The sequence below is a fragment of the Trichoderma ghanense genome, assembly GCF_004382785.1.
Source record: "Trichoderma ghanense strain CCMA-1212 chromosome Unknown scaffold_1, whole genome shotgun sequence".
In the NCBI taxonomy this organism is placed as follows: Eukaryota; Fungi; Ascomycota; class Sordariomycetes; order Hypocreales; family Hypocreaceae; genus Trichoderma; species Trichoderma ghanense.
In genome coordinates, this window is record NW_027395664.1 from 735196 (window position 1) to 758031 (window position 22836).

General features: G+C 54.7%; 8 protein-coding genes across 8 annotated transcripts; 4 read left to right on the top strand and 4 right to left on the bottom strand.

Moving 5' to 3' along the window:
• Window positions 1-77: 77 nt before the first annotated feature.
• Window positions 78-2887, top strand: CCMA1212_001605 (putative nucleolar complex protein 14; the record flags this gene model as incomplete). Its single annotated transcript, XM_073699026.1, has 2 exons — window positions 78-371; window positions 440-2887. The coding sequence occupies 2 exons, from the start codon at window positions 78-80 to the stop codon at window positions 2885-2887; spliced, it is 2742 nt and encodes a 913-aa protein (XP_073561740.1).
• A 1111-nt stretch (window positions 2888-3998) lies between these two features.
• Window positions 3999-5398, top strand: CCMA1212_001607 (uncharacterized protein; the record flags this gene model as incomplete). The annotated part of the gene is made up of 3 exons (XM_073699027.1): window positions 3999-4071; window positions 4155-5041; window positions 5108-5398. 3 exons carry the CDS (start codon window positions 3999-4001, stop codon window positions 5396-5398), a joined length of 1251 nt encoding a protein of 416 aa, XP_073561742.1.
• Window positions 5399-5722: 324 nt separating this feature from the next.
• Window positions 5723-7168, bottom strand: CCMA1212_001608 (Proline iminopeptidase; the record flags this gene model as incomplete). The annotated part of the gene is made up of 1 exon (XM_073699028.1): window positions 5723-7168. One exon carries the CDS (start codon window positions 7166-7168, stop codon window positions 5723-5725), a length of 1446 nt encoding a protein of 481 aa, XP_073561744.1.
• A 1011-nt stretch (window positions 7169-8179) lies between these two features.
• CCMA1212_001609 (uncharacterized protein) lies at window positions 8180-9959 on the top strand (the record flags this gene model as incomplete). The annotated part of the gene is made up of 2 exons (XM_073699029.1): window positions 8180-8302; window positions 8625-9959. The coding sequence occupies 2 exons, from the start codon at window positions 8180-8182 to the stop codon at window positions 9957-9959; spliced, it is 1458 nt and encodes a 485-aa protein (XP_073561743.1).
• A 613-nt stretch (window positions 9960-10572) lies between these two features.
• On the bottom strand, window positions 10573-12097 carry CCMA1212_001610 (Golgi apparatus membrane protein tvp38; the record flags this gene model as incomplete). Its single annotated transcript, XM_073699030.1, has 3 exons — window positions 10573-10972; window positions 11055-11930; window positions 12093-12097. 3 exons carry the CDS (start codon window positions 12095-12097, stop codon window positions 10573-10575), a joined length of 1281 nt encoding a protein of 426 aa, XP_073562257.1.
• A 1034-nt stretch (window positions 12098-13131) lies between these two features.
• On the bottom strand, window positions 13132-15403 carry CCMA1212_001611 (Polyadenylate-binding protein-interacting protein 7; the record flags this gene model as incomplete). Its single annotated transcript, XM_073699031.1, has 3 exons — window positions 14485-15403; window positions 13745-14425; window positions 13132-13678 (listed from the first exon to the last, which is right to left on the bottom strand). Exons 1-3 carry the CDS (start codon window positions 15399-15401, stop codon window positions 13132-13134), a joined length of 2145 nt encoding a protein of 714 aa, XP_073562258.1. The 5' UTR covers window positions 15402-15403.
• Window positions 15404-17477: 2074 nt separating this feature from the next.
• On the bottom strand, window positions 17478-19105 carry CCMA1212_001612 (F-box protein; the record flags this gene model as incomplete). The annotated part of the gene is made up of 2 exons (XM_073699032.1): window positions 17478-18651; window positions 18837-19105. The coding sequence occupies 2 exons, from the start codon at window positions 19103-19105 to the stop codon at window positions 17478-17480; spliced, it is 1443 nt and encodes a 480-aa protein (XP_073562255.1).
• Window positions 19106-19893: 788 nt separating this feature from the next.
• Window positions 19894-22424, top strand: CCMA1212_001613 (putative succinate dehydrogenase [ubiquinone] flavoprotein subunit; the record flags this gene model as incomplete). The annotated part of the gene is made up of 6 exons (XM_073699033.1): window positions 19894-19938; window positions 20097-20151; window positions 20290-20363; window positions 20469-20797; window positions 20906-22129; window positions 22205-22424. The coding sequence occupies 6 exons, from the start codon at window positions 19894-19896 to the stop codon at window positions 22422-22424; spliced, it is 1947 nt and encodes a 648-aa protein (XP_073562256.1).
• Between the last annotated feature and the right edge of the window lie 412 nt (window positions 22425-22836).

The following is a 22836-nucleotide window of genomic DNA, read 5'->3' on the forward strand; positions in this document are numbered from 1 at the left end:
GTATCTGGCGCTGCTTCTGCGCAGGACAATTTCGTGACCAAAGGCCTGGTGGTGGACTCAAAGAAACACCTTCCGCAATGGCCGGCTCCCAGCTCAAGCGCCTCAAGGCGTCCCTGAGGGAACAAGGAATTACGGGTCCTCAAAAGTCCAAGAAGCAGCGGCGGAAGCAAGCTCAAGAGGATCCTTCTCGCAACGACAAGCGTCTGCAGAGAGGCGTCGTTCTGGAGGGGATCCGAGAGCAATTCAATCCCTTCGACCTCAAGCATGCCGCGCGCGGCCCCAAATTTGAGGTGACTACCAACAGGCCGAAGCCCGGAAATGCCTCCATCAAGGGGCGTCCGGGATTGGCCAAGGCAGCCGCCGAGGAAAAGGTAAGAGAGCGCCTCTCCTTGTCGCACATCAGCCTCTCTTGGACAGTTTCTGACTCTCAATGCAACAGCGCAAGCAAACCCTCCTCGTGGACATGCAGCGCCGTAACAAAGTCGGAGGCATCCTCGATCGACGATTCGGCGAGAACGACCCGACCATGACTCCCGAAGAAAAGATGCTGGAACGATTTGCCCGGGAAAAGCAAAAGGCACACAAAAAGAACTCTCTCTTTGATCTCGAGGACGATGAACCAATGGATGGCTTGACACATGCGGGACGATCTTTGACCTTTGACGACCAGGAGGAGCTTGTGGACGACTTCAATGAGGATGACCTAGAGGAGGGCAATGAGGACAGCGACGGCTCAACACGCGAGAAGCGGCTCAAGCGCCTGCGTGCAATCATCGCAGCGGGCGAAGAAGAGGCTGAGGATGGCGAGCCCGAGCGCAAGAAGACGAAGAAGGAAGTCATGGAAGAAGTCATCGCAAAATCGAAGCTTCACAGATACGAGCGACAGGCGGCCAAAGATGACGACGCTGATCTTCGGATGCAGCTCGACAAGGAGCTTCCCAACATCCAACAACTGCTTTCATCTGGTCTCAACGGCACAAAGCGACAGGACAACGCCGCGCCTTTACCTGCCATTGCAGGCGTTGAGCGAGACGCTTTTGACAGAAACTTCGACATCGAAGTCAAGCGATTGGCCCAGGATAAGAGGGCGCAACCCTCCAACCGCACCAAGACAGACGAGGAGAAGGCTGAAGAAGAGTCCGCCAGGCTGAAGAAGCTTGAAGAGAAACGCCAGAAGCGGATGATGGGCGAGGAGGTTTCAGACAGCGACGAGGACGAGGAGGACAAAAAGCAGGATAAGACATCTGGTGGTGCAGAGGCTGACGAAGATGACGACGACGACGGATTCGGCCTGGGACATGGTATCAAGGCTAGACCGACTGCCACAGAGCTGGGCTTTGATGATGAGGACGACTTTGTCATCGAAGATGACTTGGTGGCCAGTGGATCTGATCTGGAACTCGTCGAGAGCGACGACGAGCTCGACGACGAGGAGGAAGGTGATGACGAATCCGCAGGCCAAGCAGAGAATGAGGACGAGGACGATGACGAATTCACAAAAGGTCTTTTGAACGAAGCCGAAACCAAAAATCCTATATTCCAAGCCAACTTTGCTTCCAGCGACAAGAGCGACGAGAACGGGCTACCATTCACATTCCCTTGCCCACAATCATGCGCCGAGTTCGTGGCCATCACCAAAGAGTACGATGCAGCGAATCTGCCAAAGATTGTTCAGCGGATCCGAGCGTTGCATCACCCCAAGCTTGACAGCAAGAACAAGGAGAAGCTGGCGAACTTTGCGGTAGCCTTGGTGGATTTCGTGGCTCTTCCGTGGGACCCAAAGACATCACCGCCATTTTCCGTCTTGGAAAGCCTCACTCGTCACATACACTCTCTTGCCAAGATGTTTCCGATCGAAATCGCAAAGCAATTCCTCCAGCATCTCGAAGAGATCAGTGAGGACCGACCGATTGCGTTGCAACCTTCAGACCTGACACTCCTTACTGCCATCGGAACGATATTCCCAACGTCGGATCACTTCCACCAGGTTGTCACACCGGCCATGCTGACAATTGGTCGGTACGTTGGCCAAAAGGTGCCTCGGGAGCTGTCGGATTACTCCATCGGAACATACCTGTCCATTCTATCCTTGCAGTATCAGCAGCTGTCCAAGCGATATGTTCCCGAGGTGATCAACTTTGCCCTCAACACAATCTGCTCGCTTTCACCCACAGCCCCATCACGTCCCTTGGGTAACTTCCCGGTACATGAACCCCCCGTCGGAAGCCGAATACAGAAATCCAAAAGTGTCGTCCTAAGGCGCCTGAATCTCGCCGATTGCTTGCCTGAGACTTCGCAAGAAGACAGCAAAGCTCTCAAAATCTCTTTACTCACAACAACCATTCAGGTGCTCGATGCCGCTGCAGACCTGTGGGCTGGAAAGCCTGCATTCTTGGAGACATTCGGCCAGGTCATTGAGGTTCTGAACCACGTAAACAGCAAGTCACAACGCGAGCACCTCCCGGCAGCCGTCAGCGAGAAAGCGGAGAGGCTAGAGGAAAAGCTGAAGCGAATGTCCAGAGTATCGCAGCTTTCGCGTCGACCGCTGGAGCTCCACCACCACAAGCCCCTGGCGATCAAGACCTATATACCCAAGTTTGAGGAGACGTTTGATCCCGACAAGCACTACGACCCGGACCGCGAGAGGGCGGAAATGGCCAAGCTCAAGAAGGAGCACAAGAAGGAGCGCAAGGGCGCCATGCGGGAGCTGCGCAAGGACGCCAACTTCATGGCGAGGGAGAACCTCCGGATCAAGAAGGCCAAGGACGAGGCGTACGAGAAGAAGTACAAGAGGCTCATTGCCGAGATTCAAAACGAGGAGGGGCGGGAGGCGAATGCCTACGAGAGAGAGGCAAAGGCACGGAAGCGAGCCAACGCTCGCAAGTAGATGGTTACATGAGGTTGTGTATTGGGAACTATTTAATAGTGTATGCATACCATCTTGCACGACTGTTATTGATGAATTGGCATGTGTGAAGATGTCTTGAGTATCTGCCTCCGTACTGACATCAAGAACGATTCTACTCAGTGTGAGCAAACATATAGATCAGAGGAGTGGAGATGGATGCAGAAATTGACAAGTAAAACATGCAAGTCGGGCTTTCCATTCCAACCTGGAATCCAGATATTCGGACGATTCTACAAGGTTAGGGCGCTGTGTTGACAAGGCCGCTGACTGAGTCATAGCTATACATATATCTTTAGTGCAGTTGGAATTCAACAAGCTCAGAAAGCAATTTGGCGCAGTGGAAGCGCGCCGGGCTCATAACCCGGAGGTCGCACGATCGAAACGTGCAATTGCTAATCGCTTGTTTCTTTTTTTGCTGATTTTTGCAATTCGTTTCTTTCATGTCTTCTTCAGGGTTGACTCTCTCTCCCGTTTTTTTTTTTTTTTCCTCTTCTTTTTCTTATTTTCAACTGTTTCATGGAGGAGGATTTTCTCCCTTGTAATGGCAGCTGTAACCCTTCGTTTACATGAGCCGTGGCATTCTGGTTCAATGGGCGCAGTAATTGAAAGTGAAAGTTGTCATAGGTGCTGATATCCTCTCTGTTATTTCTACTACTACTACTACTGCTACTACGTTGTAACATAAAGTTTTCTTTACTAGGCTTCAATTTTATTTCAAAATTGAGATATACCGCTAAACTTCCAATACCTACTTCGGAATCAATACGATACCTGAAAGTGGCATCGAATTCAAAGTCTCTTTTCAGGGTAGCGGTAAGGTTTCCAGGCTAGCGGCACAAAGTCTTGAATACAAGCCTCGCTGCCTGTCGCTGCAGTGAACGCAAGTGCCCTGTACCCCCGAAACCCCCTTGCCACCTTCAACTGAACCTTGCACCTGCAGGGACAATCTGGCCTTGCTCACCGTCCCACATAAAAAGCACGCCGACTCGCCCCTCGACAACTTGCGACTTACAACAAGTAAACAAGCGACAATTGGGAACCTGGGCTTCACAATTGCAAGGGCAAGCGAGCCGAGCCGAGCCTTGCAGTCATGAAGATTGAGTATCTGGTGGTCGGGGTTCTATCCCTGCTGACTCCGCTGGCAGCAGCATGGAGCAAGGAAGGTAAGAAGAGAATGGCGATGGCTACAGGTTGATGATTACCTTACCCATGGGGAGCATGAGAGCTCACGAATCGGCCGTCCTAGACCGTGAAATCTTCCGCATCCGCGACGAGATCGCCGCCCACGAAACCGACCCGGCGGCCAGCTTCTACGACATCCTCGGCGTGACGCCATCCGCCTCCCAGGACGACATCAACAAGGCATACCGCAAGAAGTCGCGGTCGCTGCACCCGGACAAGGTCAAGCAGCAGCTGCGCGCCGAAAAGGCCCAGGCCGACAAGAAGAAGGGCGCCGCCGGCTCTGCGTCCTCCTCCAAGGGCCCCACGCAGGCGGAGATCCGAAAGGCCGTCAAGGAGGCGTCGGAGCGCCAGGCGCGGCTCTCGCTCATCGCCAACATCCTGCGTGGCCCTGCTCGCGATCGCTATGACCACTTCCTCGCCAACGGGTTCCCGCTGTGGAAGGGGACCGACTATTACTACAATCGATACCGGCCTGGTTTGGGCACGGTTCTGGTCGGCGTGTTCATGATGGGTGGCGGTGCGATCCACTACCTTGCGCTGTACATGAGCTGGAAGCGACAAAGGGAATTCGTGGAGCGCTACGTGACGTTTGCGAGGAACGCGGCTTGGGGCAATGACGCTGGCATTCCCGGCGTTGATGCCGTGCCTGCGCCGGCTCCTGCTCCCGCTCCCGAGGATGACGAAGCTGCTGCTCCTGCCCAGCCTAGGAACCGAAGGGAGAGGCGCATGCAGGAGAAGGAGACTCGGAAAGACGATGGAAAGTCGTCCAAGAAGGCCCGCAAGGCTGTGAGCTCCAAGAGCGCCTCGCAGGGATCGTCTGCGCCTACCCCGACTGGTTCCCGCAAGAGGGTCGTTGCTGAGAATGGCAAGATTCTCGTGGTTGACTCCCAGGGCGACGTCTTCCTGGAGGAGGAGGATGAGGAGGGCAATGTCAATGAGTTTCTCTTAGACGTAAGTACACAAAAGCCTTCTCGAAGGGAACTGAAAGTGCCATTGCTAACATATATGTTCCGATAGCCGAACGAGCTTCTTCAGCCTACTTTCAAAGACACCGCCGTGGTTCGAGTGCCCGCCTGGATCTTCCGGTCCACCGTTGGCCGTTTCTTACCCAAGGGCGCTGCGCAGGTCCAGACAGAGGAGAATACTGAAGAGGACTCGGATGCACCGCAGGCTACGCCCACGAGCTCGGAATCTGCCGGCGAGGACTACGAGATTCTGGACAAGAGCACGGATTCGCTGAGCAAGGTGAAGACCTCTGGCGCCCAGCAGGGCAAGGCCACTAAGCGGAAGACCACCAAGAAGAGGTAAAAGAACGGTTTGGGGCTTTACTGGTTGTTTATTGATGAATGTGAATATGAGACGATGAGAATTTTGTATGGCATCACTGCGTCAGGGGTAGGGGACCGGTGAATATGGGCATGGTCGGTACACGGTTCCCTGATCAAGGGACAAAACTCGGAGTAGGGCAAGGAAGCACAGGATTAGAGAAGTACCAAGATCATGAATACACTCGGGACAAGTCATGTCAGTAAAGTCATGGTCTGGTTATATGGGCCTGTTTGCCCTATCCTTTCTTCTTCTATATGACCTCTGCAAATGTTCAGTCCTCCATTACTATTGTACGCGAGCCGTTTAATCTGTTACATCGTCTCGCAAAGCAAACAAACTCTGCAAGACTTCCTCCGCCTTTGCCCGCAGAGCGTTGTGATACATGGCATTCGTCTCAAACGTCTTCGTCCCCTTGATCAACTTGGCCGTGTCCATCGACAACGCATAATCGACATACATGTCATGCTTAAACGCCGCCGCATAAACAGGAACCTCATTCTTGCGCAACTGCTCGACATCATACAGCGCCGGCCAATCCGACGCAGTAGCCAGCCGCTCCGCAACGGCCCGCAGGGGGATAAGCTCGGGATATGTCTCAAAGTGCAAGGGGAAGATCATCTCGCCGGCGAAGAGCAGAGGCTGGCCGGCCGGCGCGGAGGAAGACGTGTCGGTGTTGTCGCGGGCGAGCCAGGAGAACTGGGACAGGGCACTGCCGACACGGTAGGCAGCCCAATTGGAGGCGCTACCGGGCCCGTCGCAGTAGAGCGCCTCCTGGAGGATGGCGTAGATGGGGTTTGTGTCGAAGGGGGTGAATGTCTCGAGGGGTGCTAGGGAAGCCCGTGTGAGGAAGCCGAGCTGGTCGAGGGAGGCTTTCAGCTGGAGCAGTATCGCATGGATCTGATCGATGCCCCCATGGAATCCAAGAGCAATGCCTGTGGTCAACAGACGAGGCACCGTCAAGAAGCCGCCTCCAGGTAGAGGAAGACCCTGCTTCCCGCCCTCCTTTTCGATATGCACAGCAATCTGGCGCAAGACCTCGGCATCCTCAGGATACTTCTGGTAGTACGCGGCGTTGCGCTCAATGGTCTTCTGGAAGGTCGCCTGGTAGACCTCATCCGCGCTTCTCCCCACGGGGGCCAGGCCGCCGGTGAGGAAGACCTCACGCAGGCCTTCCGGGTGCAGAGACAGGTACGAGATGGAGACGAAGCCGCCGTAGGACTGGCCGAAGATGGACCAGCGCGCCTTGTGCTCGGGCAGGCCCTCGGTGAGCAGCTTGCGGACGGCCTCGCAGTCGCGCACGGTGTTGTCCTGGCGCATGAGCTTGAGATAGTCGGCCTGCACGGCGACGGCGTCGGGCCCCCCCGTCCCGCCGCCGGGCAGCCGGGCGAGCATCTCGGTGGACACAGGCGTGCTCAGGCCGACGCCGCGGTGGTCCAGGTAGAGCACCTGGTAGCCGTGGGCGAGGGCGACGCGCGTCAGCGGGTGGTCCTGGGGCTCGCGGTTGCCGAAGCCGGGCCCGCCCTCGAGGAAGACGAGCCACGGCCGGGGCGAGGGCGGCTCGTCGGGGGTCACAATGGGGCTCTCGTGCTTGGTGGCGCTGCGGGCGAAGAGGGTGATGTTGCCGGCGGAGGGGCGGGCGTAGTCGAGGGGGACCTGGAAGAAGTGCTCTGTCACAAGGAGCTGGCCGGGGACGAGGTGGCTGCTGCGGCGGAGGAGCTTGGCCGCGGGGATGGCGAGGCGTTGGAGCATGGTGGCGGCGGTGAAGATGGATACAGTTGGAGTGATGCTGATGCTGATGCTGATATTTGAGAGTGAAGGGCCCGTAATGGATGCTCAACACGGTAAGCTTGATGCTCGACAGGTCTATACACAGAGGTCAAATCGTGTAGATGGCGGGTGAAGCCATTCAACTCCGCGTCACCCCGCCAAAGCTCGACCAATGGGGTGGACTAGACCTATGAGTCGCAGTAAGCAGTCTATTATACCCTGCTGCTGTATCTTGCGGTTCTGTGCTCGCTGGGAATATTCAGGCTAAGATGAGAATATCATCTCATATCAGCCTTCACTGAATCTGCTGATTGATAGGCGAATGCGAGATGGGTGTAAGTTGCCCGAGTTTGTACCATTGCCGTTGTATGGACCCAAGCCATCCATTATTGACCCCTGAGCTGCGTATCTTAAGCTGAAGTCCGAAAAGCTGATACGGACATATCTACGTCACATGTAGATGATTCTATCCGTCTGTTGAGAATTCGAGGTAGGTCGATGTCTGGTGATGATGCTTCTGTGTATTCACATTGATTTTGGCAGACACCATATCTCTCTGTCATAGGGCCTGTTGCTTCCTGACTGCTACTCCTTGGTAAACGCTGCTCTTAGATCCTATCCGAAGAGCTCTCTAGCTTTGCTCGATGCTTCTGTCATGTGAATATTGAACTGCGTCCTTCTACCACCTCTACTCAGGTATATCCGAGCTTCATCGGAAGACCCTCAAAGCCCAAAGAACAGGTACCAGGTACGTACAGTACAAGCTTGCTGACAAATCGCTCCACGAGTTCGTCACGCGTTTCTTAACCCGGAACCGGCCAAGGCGCGCCCCGCCTCGGCCAGTAAAAACTCCGGCTCGCTTCTCAAAGCCTCGTTTTTCCTTTTTCCCTTGTTTTCTCTTCTTCTTTCCTCTCTTCACCTCTTCATCTCTTTCTATTCCTTCTCCATTCCTATCCTGGGGCCAAGCTCTCACATGACTTGAGCCATCTCGGAATGGCATGTTTCGAACTCACTCAGACCGTAGCAGACGCCTTCAACGCGCTTGCCGATGAGGTTCAGGTCTTGTCAGACCGAAAGACGATTTTGGAGCACAAGCTGCGGTTTGCGCACGAGCAGGTAAGACTCGAAAGAGCTCGACAGGGCTTGACGGAGCTTGAAAGAGAGAGACCTTCTTTTGGCTCTCCTTCTCCAATCTTCACTGCAGTTCCCCTGCATTCCCCTGCATATACGCACACACACACACCTCCTGGGACAACCAACATGATGAGATATCATTAGCTCTAGATCAAGAGCAGCAATGCTGCTGGGATTGACAACCTTTTTATCACTGATCCACATTGTCCTCCTTTTACCTATTCATATCAATTCCATTAAAGACGCGTTACCGAGACAACGAGTTCCATCTGTTCGGAGACTGACATGCTCTCTACCTTCATAGTTCCAATATCTGGCCGACAAATATGCTCCGGCTGCACCGGAGATAGCCGAGACGTTGGCCAAGCTCCAGCTGCCAGCCCACACCTCTGTCGATGATACCTTGCCTGTGCCTCTTCCTAAGCAAAGCTCTCTGCAGTCCCCGCACCAGATTGCTCTCCTTATTCGTGACGGACGCCGCGCTGCAAACAAGCTGGTTGTCTCGTTGGGTGAAGCCAGCAAGACCACAGCATCCTCCAGAGACACGCTATCTCAGACCTCCCACGTAGAAACCTCGCTTTCGACTGCTATGGAACAAGATTTCACCCTTGAGGGGAAGAAAGGCAATCTGCAGTGTCCCTTTGCTAAGGATGCCGCTGCTCATGCCGATCGAGACCAGAAGCCTGAAACCGGCCCGGACTCGGCCCCAGTTCACCATGAAGATCCCATCTGTGCTGCCATGTACGAGGAAGAGACGTCTCAGCAAGGCGCCGTAAACGGAACGCAGGCAAGCAAATGCCCCATCCGATTCTTAGACAAGCACTCTCCGGAGGAGATTGCGCATTACGTTGAGACGCACAAGCACGAGCTGCCTCGCAGCCACGAGGTCTGCGTGCGCAGATACCAACGCAACGAGGAGCAGATTAGGAAACTGGATGCAAAGTATGGAAACATTGTGAGCATGATTGAAGACTTGAGCCAACTCCACAAGCCGATGCTGCCGGACGAGGAGCACGCACGCCGCCCCAGCGATGCCACGAGGACTTCGGCCGATCGAGTAGAGAGTTGGGCGCACGCCGTCAGCTCAAGCACGGACCCCGAGGCCCCTGCTGAGCCGCCGGCTGATATGGACGAGGAGCGGCAGAGTCACTTTGACCGGCCGCTGAAGGAGGTTCGGGTGGGGGAATCACCGAGTCGTCCCTGGGGCATCTCCGTGCCGGTCTACGAACAGTCGGGCAACGGAGCCGACCATCCTATGTCGCCGCCCCCTGCGCCTGTTCGCATGCCGAGTCCCGTCCAGAGCACTCAGACGCCGGCGAAGCCCGCGGGCAAATGCCCCTTTGGCCACGGGGCCAACCCGTCTGCCTTTGCTGGGCTGAACATCTCGGCCTCGCCCAACCCCCAGGCGCAGAATGCCCCTGCCGCCAACGGCCATGACTCTGCGCCTTTCACGCCAACGAAGCCTCCCCACGAGCGTCGTCCAGCCCACGATCACCATGCTCCCATACCACAGCCTACCTTTATCAACCCCGACGTGTCAAAGGCACCGGGCCCTCAGATGACTTTCACCGGCCCCGTCTTTATTGGATATCCAATGGAACAAGCCATCCAACTCATGAAGCAGTATCAACAATCCTGATGGCTGGCTTCCGCTTTCTCGTCTTTTTGCAAGCCCTTGCTTCTTTGGCCTTTTCTCGGCCGTCTTGTTTACGACTTTACGACTTCTCTTTGCCCGTCTCGTTTTATAGCACACTCACGGGCTTGTTCTCTTTTCTATAGCGGCGGCGTTTTGGGTTATCACTTTGTTCTGTTCTAGTATGATTGGTTCAGGGCCATTGTCAGGGGTTCCATCTACTGTTGAATGACTTGTGTGCTTTTGTTGTCGTTTTGGGACTTTCTTAGGGAGCCACCTAGTTCATCAATTTGGATCCCAATACACCTAGTTGTATCATCAACAATAAGACGCAGGGGAGAGGAACACTGCCTTTCTTTCTACTATAAATCGAGATGCCCCCTCCACCTTGCTCGTTGTACTATAGAGTACTCCACACTGCAGTTTTATTGGCATAACTCCTGACACTGACGCCTCTTATATCCATCTACTTTGGTCATGGAGTTATCCAAACTCATGTATTCATGCACGACGCCGATGCTCTTTATTCTATCACGTAACATCATTATGCCAAAACCATATAAGACCATCCTCCCATCATCCCGCCTCATCCTCCCAAACCCATCAACCACCATCCAATCTAATCCGTATTCAACTTCTTCCTCTTCGCACCCTCCTCCTCCTCCTCATCATCATCATTATACTCCCCCCACCCATCATCCCCCTGCGTATCCCACAGCGAAACGTCATCATCCCCCATGACATTCGCCGCATCCTCTGGGTCCATCAGCGTATCGTCGGTATCCTCGTACGCGACCGCTCCCTCCTCAGCGGCCAGGATAGTAGCTTCCTCGCGGGCGAGCTCCTCCGCGCGGGCCATGGTCCGGCGGTAAATGATGATGCCGGCTGCGGCGCCGATGGCGCCACCGATGATCATGCCGGTGTAGTTGACGACTTTGTCGCGGAGAGACATGGAGTCGCCCTGCTCGGCGATGATGGCGAGGCGGCTGCCGATGAAGATGTGGATGAGGAGCTTGGGCCTAGAACCAACCATGAAGAATTAGAGATTAGTTCAAAAAACGCCTGAAAATAGTGTGTGTGACAGAATATGTCCCAACTTACGTCGACAGCGCCGTCGAAACGACAAAGGTCAAAGGCGATATACTCGGGATCGTAGCCAGGAAGCCATTGCTCAAGCTAAACGGCAGCGGGCAGAAGCGAATCCCCGTCAAATACAACAGCCCATCCTTGCGCAGGACCTGGCCCAGCGCAACGAAGCGGTGGTCCGTCCCAATCAACCTGTTTACGTGGCCGCTCAAGACGGTGCGGCAGGCCATGAACGCCGCCAGGCTCCCCACGACGCACGCCGACGCCGCAATCGGCCAGCCCATGGGGAACCCGTACACGAAGCCGGCGATGGTGTTGGCCGTCGAGTAGCCCACGATGGGGGGCACGGACGTGACGAAGATGAGCATGAAGGCGATGAGCCAACCCCCGGGAATCTCGCGCCACGTCTTGGACACCGTCGCCAGCCAGGCGAAGAAGGCCTCCGAGTACAGCACCGACAGGATGATGAAGACCCATCCCAGCAGGATCGCAAACGCCACCAGCGACCGATGCAGCGGCGAGAGCGCCCAGAACGCCGCCACCGTGTTCTCGCTCCAGCGGAGGTACGTCGTCAATTGCTCGCGCACCCAGTCCTGCGCGTTCGAGGAGATGCGCGCCGACCGCGAGACGCCGCCCGAGAGGCGCCGGCGGCCTGCGTCTCGGCGGGACCAGCGCTGGGGGTGCGGGAAGCGGGTTTCTGAGGAGGAGAGGGGGGGAGTCGTGGACGAGGCGGAGGAGGGTGTTGGCGAGAGGCTGTCTGCCCGCGCGGGCTGGTATGGGGTTGTCATTGTGCTTTCGGTTGAGGCTGTTCGATTTATTCTTATTGGGTTATCGAAGGTTGCTTGGGGCAGGATGTTGGTCGGAAGGGAGGCTGTCGCTGAGAGGGAGCAGCTGGTCGCAACAACAAGAGCCGAAATGTCTATCCGCAAGAGACGCTCGAAGTAGACTGATTGTATCCGGTATATCGCGTAAGCCGAGCAACAAGATCGAATTCGATGATGCCAGTCGAAAACACACAAAGAGTAAAAGAGTATCCCCGAGACGACCTAGCACTCCATCCCGGACCCAGCAAGTTCTATAATCGTGAACAGGCTCGATCAAGTTTTGGTGGCGGATCGCTCGGTCGAGATATCAAGGTCCGGAATCGCTCCGACTCGTCAGAATCCGCTGCGGGCAAGTCGCCGTACAAGCCGCCTCTGCTTCGATCAACAATAAGGAAGTAAAAGAAGTAAACAAGATTGTGAGAGAGGCCGAAGAGACACTCAACCCAACCCAACTAGAAGACAGATCAAAGTATATGCAAAGTCCAAGAATTCCCATCGTTTTGGTCTCAAAGTAAGCCAAACTGAAAAACCATTGACCTCGTCATCCTTGGCCCCCCCAAAATCGTGGCGGTGTCCGCCCCCGATAAGAGTGTACCTGGCATGTACCTCCGCCTTGCCCACCTCTGCGCACCACATCCTCCGCACCATCACTTGGCTGGGGCTTTTGTACCTGAGCCTGTGCACCCGTAACATGTACCTGAAGACGCCGTACTTGTTCCCCCCCAATTGGCATCATGTTGGCACTCCGCCGCCAGGTACAGTCAGATAGGCCGGGTGCTTTACGTCAGACCCACCGCCAACCTCAAACCGCTGAGGTGAACCGTCTTTCGCTCCCCTTTTTCGCATGCTGCAAACCCACCAATGAGAGCCGCACTTGTCGAAACGTTGCGGCTCAAGCGCTGCAACGATTCGGGAGCAACTGTTTGATACATGAACATCGCAGATCAGATTCAGGACATCACTCAGCATCTGCAGTGGGATATGACATGCCTTAGCTATTGGGTTATACCCGGGAAGCACTATGCTATCACGAACAAGTAGACGGTGATCAAATCCAAATCCAACGGCTTTATACAGCTACGCTAGAGCTACTGACTGCTCTTTCACTCTGTATCCCCCATAGCGCTGGAATCGAGCTACACTGATGAATGGCAGACAGTTGATATGCCCCCTCATACATTGTGCCTCCAACGAACCGCCTCCTCCACCTCCNCCCCCCCTTTTTTTGCAGTATTTTATCATCTTTTACTTCTTTAGTTGCCGCCTGGTCATCGGCGGCCTGGGCCCTTGGGAGGCTCCCTCACGAGCAGCCTGACCTTGCCATCGCCAATCTCGACACCTTGGCTGAGAATGTCACCCGCAGACTTGTCCTCGTCGGCTCCCTCTCTAGCAAGCGACTTGTCCCAGCTGCTGGCGTCCACTCCCAGGATGCCGCCCATGTTGTTGCGGTCTCCGGGCACAGAAAACTCTCGGTACGCATATCGCCACTCGTTCAAGAATGCGCGGATCGCCTTTCCCACCTTGTCCTTGCCATTCTTACTGTGGTGGCCGGTGCCGGTGATGGCGTAGATGGGCCTGCCACCCTTTTCATTCTCCAGAAGCACCTTTTCTAGATACTCTACAGCCTCCTCCGCATGGAGGCCGTGGAGGTCAACGTAAATCTCCGACGTGGCGTCTATGTTCTTGTTTCGCTCCTCGTAGAGCTCACGGGCGGCCTCTCTGTGGGCCTTTCTCATCAGGTCGTTCTCGCTCTGGCCGCGGAGACTGAGAGCCTTGGCAGCCCGGGCATCATTGCGGTTCCATGCTTGAGCAGCGCTGGACATATTGTCAGACTTCTTATGTACTCTTGGATGGTGGTTAAAGTTCCATCAGCTGACATACCTTTGCAGAAACTTGTTTCTGAGACCGCCGTGCTTGATGGCATCCTGGCGGGCCTTGAGATAGGCCTTGTTGGCCAGCTCACCAGTTTCAAGCCATGGAATATGCTTGGGGCTGGGAATTGCTAGCGCCGCGGCGCTGTTCTCGCCATCTCTGGCTGCGCTGTTGCCGTTGGTGACGGGCTTGCGCATTTCGAGCCTTGGCGAGGCAGGTGGGTTCATCTTGACAATGTCCGCCAAGGAGCTTGGGGTGCCGTTTTCCTTGTGGCCATGCCCACCTCGCTTGCCGTGATGCTTCTTGCCTTGCTTTGCAATGGCCGCGCCGAGGGTCGGGAAGGCCTCGTTGTCGTCGAGGGCTGGGGCGACGGCATGGTTCTCCTTCGCCTGGTGGCGGCTCCCAGGTCGTGACCTCGGCCGTGGGCTCTCCGCTCGCAAGGACCGCAAGCTAGGCGATGCACCTATTCCGAAGGCAAAACTGTTGGGACTGCCCGCAAAGCCCCCGTGCTGATCAGAGTCGCCAGACTGTAGAGAGGGGAACGAGTTCATGTCCTGAAGCATCAGGCTGCTATTGCTCCGGGTGGGGGTATTAGCACCACTCTCTAGAGACATCTTGCTGACGAGCTTGGATGGGTCGTGCGAGAAGATGCACGTCTCGCCGGCCAGGCAATTGCCCATAATCCAGTATCTAGATTTAACATGTTAGTAGGCTAAAGGGAGTGTCGTAGATAAACCTCGTAAACTTACTTGCAAAGATGGTTGCTGAGGTCATGGCTGAATCGGCAGTCTGCGCGCAGACACTGCCCAGTAGACATGTAAAACTTGCAGATGACGCCCGCCTTGCTGTTGACCGGGGTGGACGGGCGGCCCTCTGCAGATATCGACTTGCCAATGAGGACATTCTTGGGCTCGTCGAGTCGCACACCGCCGTCTTGCGGAATTTCCATGATGGATGTAATGGTTGCGCTCAGATCGTAGTTGTGAGCCGCAAGGGCAGACTCTATCTCATCGTCCGTCCTCGTGGGCCCCAGGATAGACCTGAGTATGTCGTAGGGCGACATGTCGATTTGTTGTGAGGACATGGATGAAAACTCCGGAGCGGCGGCATTGAGGCTCCTGGTGGTGCCCACAGATGACGAGAGGCTGATGGTGTCGTCGTTGACCAGCCAGTCGACATTCTCGATCTGGTATTCCCCCAGGATCTCAGGGGCGGGGGTGGGGTCGCTGGCAAATTCATATGCATTGAGGTTTGGGCTGTGGGGGATCACGGGAGTTGCAAGGGCCAGGCGAGGAGACGCCCGTGGCGATCCAAAGGGAGAGGCCGTGACCGACTTGGTCCTGCCAAAGGTAGCGGGAATATACCCAGGCGGCGCGAGAGGACTGACTGCGAGCCGGGGAGAGCCTGACAACGGAGTGCCGCCCCTCCAGGATGCCGGAGAGGGTCGTCGCAGGATGGTCTGGCGGATGGGAGGCGGTGATGTCGAGGTTCCTCCGCATTCGCGCCATCGCCACATGACATCGAGGATGGCGTTTTCCAGAGAGTTGCCAACCAGGTTGGTCTCTTTTCTGAACAGCTCCTCAATTCTGTCCGTCTTGTCCTCATCCTCGAGCCTGGGATCCTGCAGGATGGGCAGGCACATCTCGTAGTGCTCGTCTAACACCATGGCTGCGGGTGGTTGGTCCCGACAGCGCAGACCAACCCAAATACAGGAGTATGTTGTACTTGGTACGTCGGTGGATTATTTGCTCGGGAGAGGATCGATATCAAAGGAGAGATAAGGGAGGACCGCTTGCGATCGAGAGAGTCGTAATTTATATGGCCAGCTGGCGAGCTGATGTAGAGAGTGGAAGAGGAGAGGAGGCACCAGGGGCTCTGGAAGCGATGGTGAATCAAAGAGGAAGAGGAAGAAGAAGAAGAGAAGAGAATCGGCGCTCGGGCAGATGGTTGACACAAGGCAAGAAACAGGTACCTAGTGAGAATCAAATTAACCTCTGATGCTGTGCGCAATAAGCTTTCGGGAAGGCCAGTTTGTAGTAAAGCTAGGGGAGGCTCATGAGCCATCGTCGAGGGGAACTTACGTGTTGAGGCTAGTATTATGGGACAATGACGATGGTGGTGAACCACAACGGTATAAAGGGCGAGACGAGGCCCGAAAAGAAGACACAGAATCGAAGAAGCGAGCAGCGAGGCACCGGGAAACGAGGCGCGCGGACGGTGAAGAAAAGGGCGGAGAAGGTCGGCGGACGAAGCTTACATTGCATCGCAAACCCCGGGCTAGCAGCAGAGACAAAGGTGAAAGGGATCTTGCGCCGCTTCTCGCCGTGCCGCTGGTGTCGCTCGACGTCACCACTCTCGAAGGGGTTGCAGGAGGAGAGAAGAGGAAACGGTCCTGTTCCGGTGTCAAGGCGGGAGATGAGCGGGATGAAGATGGAAGAAGGATGATGGAAGAAAGGCTGACTGATGCAAGCTGGACGAGACTCGCGACACTGCACGGAGAGCGGCCTAGTAGTGGCTGCACTGAACCCGCTATAGCTGCCCGGCGCTTTTGGGGGGGGGGGGCTTGAGGGGGGCTCTAGGTGGCCGGTACCTAAGGGGTACCCTGAGTGCCAACGGAGACTGCTGAGGCAAGGAGGCGTTGAGAGCAGCTGCGAGGTTCCGAAAAGTACCTGGTAGGTGCCCCCCCCCCCCTCTGTATCAATCTGCTCTAGAGGGGAGCTGGAGTTCTCCTCTGTGGCGCTCTCTCCCCCCTTTAGACGACGGATACAGTACATGTGCAACTTGCGCCATTGTCTGAAGCACCAACAGGAACAAAGACGCGGACGCTAGCGAGGCCCTTTTACAAGCCGAGAGTCACAGCTGTACGACTTCGTGATCTGATGCTCTGCTTTGCGTGCTTTTCTTTGAGATCTCTAGCGGTAGAACAACAAACGTAAAGTAAGCCCAACCGCAAAAGACCGAAACTGCAAGGGTGACGTGGTCGACCAACTCCGAGTTTCATAGTCCGTATTCCATACATATACGACCTGGCATCTGTAGCCAAGTGAGCCGCATCTTCTATCCATACGTAGGTCATCAACACTCCTTGTATTTTAGAATATCACTCTTCATTGTCCAGCCCATATAGCCATGACTTATGACTTGTTTCCTGCATCTAGGTAGGTAAGCAGATCCAACCCCCCGTTGTTCATCGTCTCTTCCTGCACGCACTCCTGAGATCAACTTCTCCCCTGGACACTCTTCCTGAAACCCCCAGTGACATTGGATCTGGATAAATCGGCTGCCTTAGCGTTGTCCAAGGTAGGGGCCCAAGCGTCCGCTCTTTGAGAAGATACCCCAGGATCGGCTCTATGCTTTGTGCAACCTCTATAAATACTACATTTCATTCAACTCCCACAACTTTCAACGCTCGACTACACTCACCAACTCCAAGTGTCCGTTCAAAATTGCATCAATGGTAAGCATGATACATTTTGGTTGTTATTGGCCCCTTATTGTCTTCAAAGCCGTATTCACAACTATTGCACGGTTACCAATTCCGCAATCACATATTTGGCCCGATTAAGTCTCCATTGCCGGCGACTTGCATCTCTAACTTGTCCTGGTCGTTTCCGTACTGCTCCAAGACAGTCTGCTCATGCTTATATATCGCTGAAGCATAGGTCCATATCAACTCCAAGGTGCCCAAAGTGTCGTAGATGCATTGAGCTTCCAACTGCATGTTCTCACACACAGACAGCCACTAGGGTATCTCATCATCATCGTCGCCCCCAAAGCCAAAACTAAAACTGAACCCTTCAGCCTGCTCTTCGTCTCGGCCCACCGCTGTATCCCACTTCCTCTTCTTCCCATTCTTCTTATCCGCCAACTCCAGCGCCCTCTCCAGCACGTCCGGGTACTCATGCTTGAGTCTCTCCGTGAAAAGCCCAAAGGGATCTTCCACATCTCGCGAGAAGCCAGAAACCTGATCCGGTTTGTCTCTCAGGAACGACAGGACTTCAGAGACAAGATTCAAGCTGGGAGACTGTGGAACAAAGTTCTGCGTGAGCGCAATGCCGTTTTCAAGGTTCACCACAAGGTGCCACCACCCGCTCGGCACATGAAGGATCTCCCCAGCATTGCAGATGCCTTCCACGCACTCGGGCATCTGTCTCGCCTCAGCGTGGAACGTGAGCAGCCACTCGGCGATGCTCAGCGGACTCGTCACCTCGCTGCTGTCTGAAGAAACGTAGACACCGGGTACCTGGGCCGTGGGTGGAAACATGATCCAGTATTTGGCCCCCTGAATCACGGCATTCCAGGCACTCGTGCCATTGGGGTCCTTGTGGAAAGTAGAGCCGCTCCGTTCGGGTCCGATAATCAACCACCGGTGAGCAGGCCGCTCGTCTCCCAAGACTTCAAAGAGATCCGGTCCGAAGCAGTCTGGCCGCCAATATGCTGCACCTTCCATGTGTCCGACCTTGACACCCATCTTCTCCGCAAATTTTCGATCAAACAGGTAAAGGGGGCTTTCGTCTCTGTTCTTGTTCATATATTCACAGTACTGTGAAAATGTCCAATCGACTGCTTCGGCACGGAACTCCACATCGGCATACTTGGCGAGAAGGGAGTCAATAGTCCATTGAGAGTTGACTGGCCAGTCTTGTATGCATTTCGTCAAGATGAACGGCTGTTCAGTCCATTTCTCAGCATACTCTTCGTACGTCAGATTCTCAAATCGGCGGATCTGGTTCATCTTTGGTATCCCGCCGGCAAATTTCGCCAGCTCGATATTGCTGCAAGCAAAAGGTCGATGAAGGACATCGGAGAAGACGTTGCTACAGTCAACCTTTGCCTCTTCGTCGCCAGTAAGTTGGAGGACAGTCGACCTCCAAGAGCCTCGCCAATTCATAGACGAGCTGCTCGTTGATCCAGATCTGAGGTGAATGCAAGTCAGCTCATGCCATCAGATCTAATAGTGAATCCAAGGGCCACGAAAATAAGGGGATTTATCAGTGAAAATGATTTGTACAAAAATAGGTGGAACGCCCACTCCTTCGCAAGGCTCATGGTGAAATCTCATGCGCATCCCGACGCTTGGGGAGACGTGGTAAAGACTTACCGTAAATACAATGCTTTCCATAATTCTTCAGAATGGCAGAAAGCATACATGTATTTGCACGTGGATCCAAGACTCAGCAGAGAGCTTTTGTCGAAACCCTCAAGAACAAGGGCAAGCATCTCCTCCGGCAGGGTTGCCCATGTGCCAATGTTCCTTCGGGCATTTGGCCCGTCTGCAAGATATTGGTTGCCTAGAGGCTTCAGCCCGAGGGGATGGGTGGGAATGGAGTCGTTGGTCTCGTGAACATTTTCTGGGACTGCGGAAGGCATGATGCTATTCACGTCGGCTCATCGCCTGCAGGAATACAAAATTTCTCTCGGGCGCCTGAATAGCTCTGATGCAATTTTTGAGAGAGAAGATGCTGTGTGAACAGAGAATCCAATTTCTCGAGGCGTCAATATGACAAACTGCTATTGCGCAGTGGAAAAAGAGGAATTTTGCTGGCAGTTACAGCTGCTCGTGTGGTGTTGACAGAAGTTGGCGGTGTTAGTGGCAGAATCTTTTCTTTGGCCCAATGGGTTGCTGTCGTGCCGATAAACTGGGGCCATTGCATGGAGTGAACATTGTCCAATGTTGGGTTTCCTCCCATGTTGATTGGAAAGCCTACTGATAATCACTCTCAGGAATCCACCTGCAATGATTCTCAATCTTTCAAATAATACATTGAAATCACTAATTAGGCCATACTGTCTATGGCCGTCTCTTAATGAAACACAAGTTTCTCTCTCTCTCTCTTACAGTTGAAGTTCCGAGTTGAAGATTGCCATGCATGTGCTCATGTGGAGGTACGTACCTCGCGTCAATCTGACCCGACGTTGTGCGAGTCCTTCCCATCATCTGACTAATCCCGAGTCCACGACTAATAGGCGCCCTCTGATTGGCCCAGATAGCCGAGGACCGACACATGCTTTCCGAAGGCTCCATCGACGAAAACGTGACATACGCTGCCAAACCTCCAAGCACTGCCGAGCTGCCAGTTCGGTGATACAGCCATTTGTTGCTTCAAATTTCTGTGCGGACGCAGCCTGGAGACCCCGGATATCTTGCTCTGCTCACAATGGCGTCCTCTATGGCATTGAGGAAGTTGGCCTCTGGCCCTTCGGTACGTCACAAGAAGAGGCAAAAATCTGCGAGCCGACTGCCCCTCCGTTGCTCTGCGCGCAAATCTGTTGCCCGGAGGAGCAACAACTCGGAGGAAGCATAATCTACACAGGCGTCTCGTCTACTTAAGCTTCGCTGAAACTGACCTTTTGCTTGCAGTTTTCGCGATTCGCGCGGAATCAACTCCGAACCTTTTCATCTACTCGACCGGCTGGTAGGTCCATCCTGTTCCGGGGACTACAATTTGCGATTTGCGACTGCGATACGATCTGCGACTACAGACTCGGGGGCAATGGTTGAGAGGAGAAGAAAGACGACGAATGGTTGTGCTGATATACATTCTGAATCACAGCTCGTGTCATTGCAAACGGACCTCTGAGAGCAAAGGAAGCATCTCCTTTCGTTAGCTCCAAGTATCCCGTCATTGTACGTCGATCCCCTTCCCCGCCCCCAGATTCGACATCCTCCCGGATCGGCGAGACAGGATGCAAAAGATGAAAAAGTCAATTGACCAGGACTTGCCACTGTTAGGATCATGAGTACGACGCGCTCGTTGTCGGAGCTGGTGGTGCGGGTCTGAGAGCAACAATGGGTCTGGCCGAAGCTGGCTTCAAGACTGCCTGCATTTCCAAGCTCTTCCCCACAAGAAGTCACACGGTAGCTGCTCAGGGCGGTATCAACGCTGCCCTGGGAAACATGCACGAGGACGACTGGAGATGGCACATGTACGACACCGTCAAGGGTTCCGACTGGCTGGGTGACCAGGATGCTATCCACTACATGACCCGAGAGGCTCCTGCTTCCATCATCGAGCTGGAGCACTACGGCTGCCCGTTCTCCCGAACTGAGGACGGCAAGATGTAAGTTTCTTCAGCCACGGGCGTTGCTCTCATGATGGCACCGACTCCAAAGTCCCCATTGGTGCCCCTCCCCCGCATTTTGCTAACCATGGATGTCTTTGTCTTTAGCTACCAGCGAGCCTTTGGTGGTCAGTCTCAGAAGTATGGCAAGGGTGGCCAGGCTTACCGATGCTGTGCTGCTGCTGACCGAACCGGCCACGCCCTGCTGCACACTCTCTACGGCCAGTCTCTCCGGTACAACGCCAACTACTTCATCGAGTACTTCGCCATCGACCTGATTATGCAGGATGGTGAGTGCCGCGGTGTCCTCGCCTACAACCAGGAGGACGGCACCCTGCACCGATTCCTGGCCAACAACACCGTCCTGGCTACTGGTGGTTACGGACGTGCTTACTTCAGCTGCACGTCTGCCCACACCTGTACCGGTGATGGTATGGCCATGGTTGCCCGAGCCGGTCTGCCCAACCAGGATCTCGAGTTTGTCCAGTTCCACCCTACTGGTATCTACGGTGCTGGCTGCCTGATCACTGAGGGTGCTCGTGGTGAGGGTGGTTATCTGCTCAACTCCGAGGGTGAGCGCTTCATGGAGCGATATGCCCCCACCGCCAAGGATCTGGCCTCCCGAGATGTCGTCTCTCGATCAATGACGATGGAGATTCGCGAAGGCCGTGGTGTTGGTCCCGAGAAGGACCACATCTACCTGCAGCTCAGCCATCTGCCTGCCGAGATTCTCGCCGAGCGTCTTCCCGGCATTTCCGAGACTGCCGGCATTTTCGCTGGCGTCGATGTCACCAAGCAGCCCATTCCCGTCCTGCCTACCGTCCACTACAACATGGGCGGTATCCCTACTCGCTACACTGGTGAGGTTCTTACTGTTGACGAGAACGGCCAGGACAAGGTTGTCCCCGGCCTGTTCGCCTGTGGTGAGGCTGCTTCAGTGTCTGTCCACGGTGCCAACCGACTTGGTGCCAACTCTCTGCTGGATCTGGTCGTCTTTGGCCGTGCCGTTGCCCACACCATCCGCGACAACTTCCAGCCCGGTGCCAAGCTGAAGCCCCTCCCTGCTGATGCCGGTGCTGAGCACATCGAGGTCCTCGACAAGGTCCGAACATCTGACGGTCCCAAGAGCACTGCCGAGATCCGTCTGGCCATGCAGAAGACCATGCAGACCGAGGTCAGCGTTTTCCGAACTCAGGAGAGCTTGGACGAGGGTGTCCGCCGAATGACCGAGGTCGACCAGACCTTTGCGGATGTTGGCATCAAGGACCGCAGCATGATCTGGAACTCTGATCTCGTTGAGACTCTTGAGCTGCGAAACCTGCTCACTTGCGCGTAAGTATCTCACGTGAAATTCAAAGTCCAACTCGAACATTGCGAGAGCCAAGACTAATGTTGAATCTGCAACAGCGTTCAAACCGCCACCGCCGCCGCCGCCCGAAAGGAGTCTCGTGGCGCCCACGCCCGCGAAGACTACCCCGAGCGTGACGACGAGAACTGGATGAAGCACACCCTCAGCTTCCAGAAGCAGCCCCACGGCAAGGTTGACTTGACCTACCGCAGGGTTATCGCCACCACTCTTGACGAGGCGGAGTGCAAGCCTGTGCCCCCCTTCAAGCGTGTGTACTAAACAGCTGACTGCCTGGCCGCTTGATAATAGCGTACAGCGGAGTGCCTTTTATTTTATGAGCAAGGACCAGGAGGGTCGTGTTGGCAAGAAAACAGATGTCTAGTATAGTGTCCTCTTAAGCTGCGTGAACCATGGTTCCGCGAGCGAGAGCGAAGAGAGGCCGCGTTGATGGAGATACTGCTATGAACGCTTGATACCTTGATCGACGCTAGCTATATTGTATTATATTAAAGTTTGAATCCTAGCCAGAAATTAAAAAAAAAAATGTTAAGAGTCACCAATGAGTCACTGTAGGATTTTGGGATTCAGGGGTTAGAATCTCCCTTGTCGTCGTGTTTTGACAAAGTAGGACTCTGCTGAGCACATGTGGCAAAATAAAAGGTATCGACTACACAGTTGACTAGGTAGGTAT